General features: G+C 50.4%; 1 protein-coding gene across 2 annotated transcripts; it reads right to left on the bottom strand.

Annotated features, from left to right (window-relative positions):
* Positions 1-463: 463 nt before the first annotated feature.
* On the bottom strand, positions 464-3,564 carry ANAPC15 (anaphase promoting complex subunit 15). 2 transcript variants are annotated; one of them, XM_059133784.1, is made up of 6 exons: positions 3,434-3,564; positions 2,760-2,856; positions 1,955-2,079; positions 1,412-1,471; positions 947-1,084; positions 464-809 (listed from the first exon to the last, which is right to left on the bottom strand). In XM_059133784.1, the coding sequence occupies exons 3-6, from the start codon at positions 2,072-2,074 to the stop codon at positions 750-752; spliced, it is 378 nt and encodes a 125-aa protein (XP_058989767.1). In that variant the 5' UTR covers positions 2,075-2,079; positions 2,760-2,856; positions 3,434-3,564; the 3' UTR covers positions 464-749. The 2 variants fall into 2 exon arrangements, with proteins under 2 accessions (XP_058989767.1, XP_058989775.1); XM_059133792.1 differs by having other exon boundaries at positions 464-797; positions 3,434-3,561.
* Between the last annotated feature and the right edge of the window lie 2,153 nt (positions 3,565-5,717).

Raw genomic sequence — 5,717 nt, 5'->3', positions numbered from 1 at the left:
GCTTGGTCTCACTGGCCCCTTTTCTTCCAGAGCAAGTCACAGATTAAGAGGCAAGAGTCCTAAGCTCCCAACCCAACTCTATCACTGATTTTCTGGGTGATTCCAAAGGACTCCCTGTGTTGCTCTGAGATTTAATCTGCTTTCTTAACACCAAGGATGCTGGCTGGAAGACTTCCAGGGGCCTTCCAGCTCTGGGCCTCAGAAAGCCAGCCCTCCCCAGCCCATGCAGTTCCAGGTGGGGTCAGAGGAAACAGAGAGGCTCTGAAGGAATGTATGAATATAATCTGGGCCAGAGAAAATGGTAATGGAGCCTGGGGCCAGGGCCACCCTGGCCTTCCTTAGCCCTGGACCACATGCTCAAGTAGGCTTGCCTGAAGTCCCCTGTGTGCCCTCTCCCTGAAGTTCAAGAGAAAGTGCTGGATTCCTCCGGGCCCCACCAACAAATAGGGAATAGACACGGGGGTCAGGGGGAATCAGTCCTGTGTCTTTATTAAAGGGGGTTAGAAAGAGACTATACCTGGCAACCAAAGGGTGAAGTACTAGGCAGAAAGGTGGGTTGGGCTCAGGCCCTGGGGAATCCAGGGCAAACTGATGGCCTGGGAGGGGCCACAGAGACCAGTTCCTGGCAGCAGCTGAAGAGATACCCAAGGGTAAGCTTTCAGCACTGGGGAAATCAGCTGGTTCTGCAGGGAATGCAGGGTAAGTTGGGCTGGCCTGGAATTTCCCTGAGGCCACTTTGCCTTGTCTACCTAGATCATCCACTGGTCCTGATCCTGTTCGTTGCCTTCCATGTCCACCTGGAGAGAAGGCTGGTGTGGGTGGGAAGGGGCCTCAGCCACCCGGCCTGCCCCAGTACCAGAACCAGCCCGTCTGGAACCACAATCTCTGTACCCCTTGGGCACCAGTTAAGTCAGGGGCAGGGGCCCTTCCCCACACCCCTGCCTACCTCATTGACCTCTCCATCATCAGGTGACTCATTGTAGTCATTCATCTCATCCATGTCCTGCATGTCCTCATCATCCTCTGAGTCCTCTTCACTATCTTCGTCATCATCTTCATCCTCCTCTTCCTCGTCATCATAGTGCTGGTGAGGCAGGGGAGAGCCTATAGGCTCTATAGGGCTTCCTGGACCAGTTCAAGTACTGCTCCACTTGAAGCCAGTCTCTGGGAACAACGAATGACCCTCCATTCCCCAACCATGCCCCACCCCTTTGAGTTTAGCAAGAAGATGCATGTTCTGCAGGACCTTAGTGCTGGGTCCAATGGCTACCTATTCTACCTCCCTTTTAGAGCCTCCACCCAGAGCTGAGGACCATAACTGCTCATGGGTCAGAGGCAGGACCTTCAGAAGTAGAGCAGAGCCTTAGCCCACCTGGGCCCCACACAAGCCCTACCTGCTGGAACCACTCACCTCTGAGGCTGGCTTGCCAATAGGTACCAAGTTGTTGTCTTTCTCTGCGATGCTCTGGAGCTGTGGCCAAAATGGGAGAAGAGCAGGGTCAGGGCCTGAGCAGGAGAGGTCAGGAACATGGTACTAGCCCACTGTACCCCTAAGATGACCCCTCAAGTGTGAAGAAGCTTCCTTCCAGTTTCCAGAAAGAAATCAATCCCTCTGTCTCTTATCATCTGCCACTTACTTATAAACTTGATCCAACTACATACATTCTCTGGGCTGTGGTTTCCTCATAAGATTATGTTAAGAATGAAGTGAGAAACTATCATTTTAGAATATCCCATCTACGAGGTCCTCAATAAAGTCAAAATTATGTCCTATGCTTTAGGGAAAAGAGCCTGGGCTCCAGTCTGGCCCAGAAGTCTAATGGGCCCACAGTAAATCGGAGTCCTACAAAGATGTCAAGCTAGCCCTCCTTCCTCCCAGCTTGAGTATTCCCAACTCAGGGCAAAAAGCTATTCCCTGACTAAGGCTCCACCACTGTGTTAGGTCCTTACTCACCCAGGCCTGATGCTGTTGTTCTTGCTGCTGTAGCTCTGTCTCCTCCACACAGGGTCGATCCAGGTTAAACCACAATGTCTCCGTCACACGGGGGAAAAGTGAGGGAAACAAGGTGGACATGGCTCCTAGACTGAGGTAAAGGGCCAGGTGAAATCCAGCTACCAGGTGTCTTTGGTTGGGGTTTTATTTGGTTACAGTTTAATCTGGGGGTGAGGTGGAGAAGAAGGTAGCAGGGAAATAGCTTTTCTTGGTGGGAATTAGATAGACCTGGGTTTGATCCTGTTCCACCACTTACTAGCTGTTTTGACCTTGGCCAAGTCACTTAACCTCTCTGAGCCTCAGTTTCCTCATCTGTAAAATGGGGAATAATTATACTACACTCTCATGGTTATTCTGATAATTAATTCCCTTTATAGAGAAGTAAAGTGTTTAAACTGGTCACGGCGGGGAAGAGATCTATGAATGCAGACCAACACTACAAAATTAGAACAAGGCTCCACTGACACTATCTTTACCTCCTCCAAACAGTAAAACCTACTTCTTGCCCCTCTATGATGATCCCTAACATACTTATCCCGTGTCAGAAGTTTAGGACTCTAATCACCTCTCTCCTGAACGAGAGCTAAACTGGGGTGGTGGTGAGGGGTTCCACGTGCAGTATGGTTCAGAAAGGCATGAGTAAATGGATAAGTAAATGGAAGGCTGAATGAACTATCATGTGAGAGAATAAGTAAATTCGGCAAGGATTAAGCAGCTGAGGGGGCTGACCAAAAGGTCCCAGAGAATCTGAATTAAAGTCTTTCACCTGACAGAAAAATTGAGGCCCTGCGACAGGCAACGACGGGCTCCAGATCATGAGTTGGGGCACTGAATTCCCACGGGGAAGAAATCGAGGCCAGGCACTAGAGGAGATGAGCAGGAGAAAAGCACCTACGTCTAGTTCTGCTTTTACCCTAAACTCATTTGACCGATACTGGGCCAGCCGCTGCCCTTCCGTGAATCTCGGCTTCCCGTCCCATGACGTTAGCACAACAGCACCCAAGCTCACGTCCCCTACGCAGGAGAGGCCACTTAGACCGAGGCTCGGAAAAGCCACCCCTTGCCACCAAGCCACCGCCCATTCTTCGCTTATTATGATAATGCATACGGGGTGGATCAACACGAAGAATGCAGGGGCGGGATTCGAAAAGGCATTTGCCCTTATAGGGTTACCAATAGCGAAAGGAACGGGGCCTGAGTAGGGCCAATTAACTGGAAGAAATGCTGGGTGACAGAAAGTGACACCAATGAGTGACGGATCTTGGGCGACGGGGTGGGGCTTGGCCTCGAGGAAGCGCCAATGAGCGGGAGCTCTTTACTGTTAAAAGGAGTCTGAACTGAAGGACCTGAGGAGCCGCGGCAGGGCCACGGATTTTCTCTGGGGGAGGGCGAAGAGAAGCGGCAGGGAGACAGCGGCCGCAGCCTGCCTTCTGTACTTACCGCGCCGGGAGGCGGTAGCCGGCGGCGACCCGGAAGCACTTCTCTCGGCCTGAGCGGAAGAACCCGCCAGAACCCGAGCAGCACCGGCGCGTGCGCCTTGGCTTTCTTTTGTTTCCCGCTCCCGCCCACCACACCGGATGTGACGTTATACATTTCAATCACAACGTTGAGGTTGGAAATTTGCCTACTCTATTGGCCCCTCCTTGAGCCTCCGCCCTTCGGCCTCTCCAGGCCTCCCCAAAAGCCCTATTTAACACCGCCCCTTCGTTCCTAGCCAGGATCGGCTTGCCAACCCCTGCGGAAAAATAGCTGGCAGCAACCGGCTTTAGTACTAGGACTGTTTGTCCTGCCGCGTCCCAGGAAAATCCGTCTACTTCTACCCCAAGATCGCTGGGTGTTATTACGCCCCTTCCGTCTGTTCCTTCTCACCTTCTGTTTGTTTGGGCGCATACACTGAATTATGTATGACTTCTATAGAAATCATTGAGTCCCTGCTATATTCCAGGCTCTGCTAGAAGCTGGGGCTAAATCTAGAACACGGTCCCTGCCCCCATAGACCTCACAGTCCAGTGGAGAAGCCAGACTCTGCAGACCCACCACGGACTCACTGGTTTCTTAAGATTGCTTGTCCAGTTTGCGTTCGTCTGAGTGACTGACTAGTCAGCCTCAGGGCACTGCTTTGGGGGAAGTCAGCTGCCCTAATACCTTAGTGGTTAATTTCGTCATCTCTCCCAGTCCTATGCTGATTCTTCTGTTACAGTAACCTCTGACTCAGCCTCCCCTTCAGAGCTCTTGCCTTCTTGTAAACCGGCAATCCATCAATTCCAACCCCCATTAAGCTCCATCACTCACCAGCCTCGTCAAGGACTAGCAGTCATCCACAATTCCACTCCTGGCCACACCCAACGTGTGAACTTTAACAAGTCCCTTTTTCTCCCAGCCTAGACTCAGTTTACTCTTCAACCAGTCTCATAAACTGCAGTCTTCCTCCTATCCTGGACAGATGTGAGGATTTGATGAAATTACATGTTTAAGTGGTAAAGTACTGTGTATATTAACATTACTTTTCCAACCAGCTCTAGTTGTTATAAAGGTTTTCTTCTCTTTAAAAATATTTTATTTTTATTTGAGAGAGAGAGAGAGCACAAGCGGGAAGGAAGGAGAGAAGCAGACTCCCAGCTGAGCAGGGAGCCAGATGTGGTCCTCCATCCCATCATGACCTAAGCCCAAGGCAGACACTTAACCGACTGAGCCATCCAGGCGCCCATAAAGTTGTGTTTTGTTTTGTTTTTAAAAAAATTTTTTTCATTCCTTTTCCTTCTTTCTTTCTTTTTTTTTTAAATTTGACAGAGAGAGAGACAGCCAGAGAGGGAACACAAGCGGGGGTGGGGGTGAGGGGGTGGGACAGGGAGAAGCAGGCCTCCTGCCAAGCAGGAAACCCAATGCTGGGCCCAAACCCAGGGTCTCGGGACCATGACCTGAGCCGAAGGCAGACGCTTAATGACTGAGCCACCCATGTGCCCTGCCCATAAAGTTTTTCATTAAAGAGTAAAGTTTGCCGGGATGCCTGGGTGGCTCAGTCAGTTAAGCCGCTGCCCTCAGCTCAGGTCATGATCCCAGCATCCTGGGATCCTGAGATCAGGACCTCTTAGCATCACCGGCAACGAGTGCGCGGAGGTCCGGGTTCGAACTCGTAATAAACGACCCTTGCTGTTTGGCTTTGACTCTGGACTCTGGTGGTCGTCTTTGGGGGTCTCAGAATTTGGGCACAACAGCAGCTTCCACTCTAATGGGAGAGATAAACAATAAAGAAGATAGATAAACAAAATGTATAGTTTTAAGACTGCAGTAGATACCAAGGAGAAAAAATAAATCTGAGAAGCGGGGAGGGAAGAGGTTTTATTTTACCTAGGAGGGGCAAGGAAAACCTTTCTAGGAATGTGATTTGAGTAAAGGTCTGAAGCAAAAGATTGGGTGGTGGGGCACTATTCTGATATTTAGGGAAGAGCATTTCAGAGAGGGAGCAAATGCAAAGGGTCTAGAATGGCTGGAGCTTAGTGTACTGTAGTGAGAGCAGGAGGTGAGGACAGAGAGGTAGCCGGAGCCAGACAGTACAGCCTTGCAAGTCATAATAATGACTTTAGCTCTTACTTCATGTTGAGAATCCTGTAAAGAGTTTTGAGGAGAGGATCCACACAATCTGATTTACATTTTAACATAGTTACTCTGACTGTTGGACAAAGAACAAATTCAGGAGGGGGAGTGGCAGAAGCAGGGAGACCAA

The sequence above is a fragment of the Mustela lutreola genome, chromosome 1, assembly GCF_030435805.1.
Source record: "Mustela lutreola isolate mMusLut2 chromosome 1, mMusLut2.pri, whole genome shotgun sequence".
In the NCBI taxonomy this organism is placed as follows: Eukaryota; Metazoa; Chordata; class Mammalia; order Carnivora; family Mustelidae; genus Mustela; species Mustela lutreola.
The sequence above is the reverse complement of the archived record's forward strand: the minus strand, read 5'-3'. Positions and strand labels throughout refer to the sequence as shown.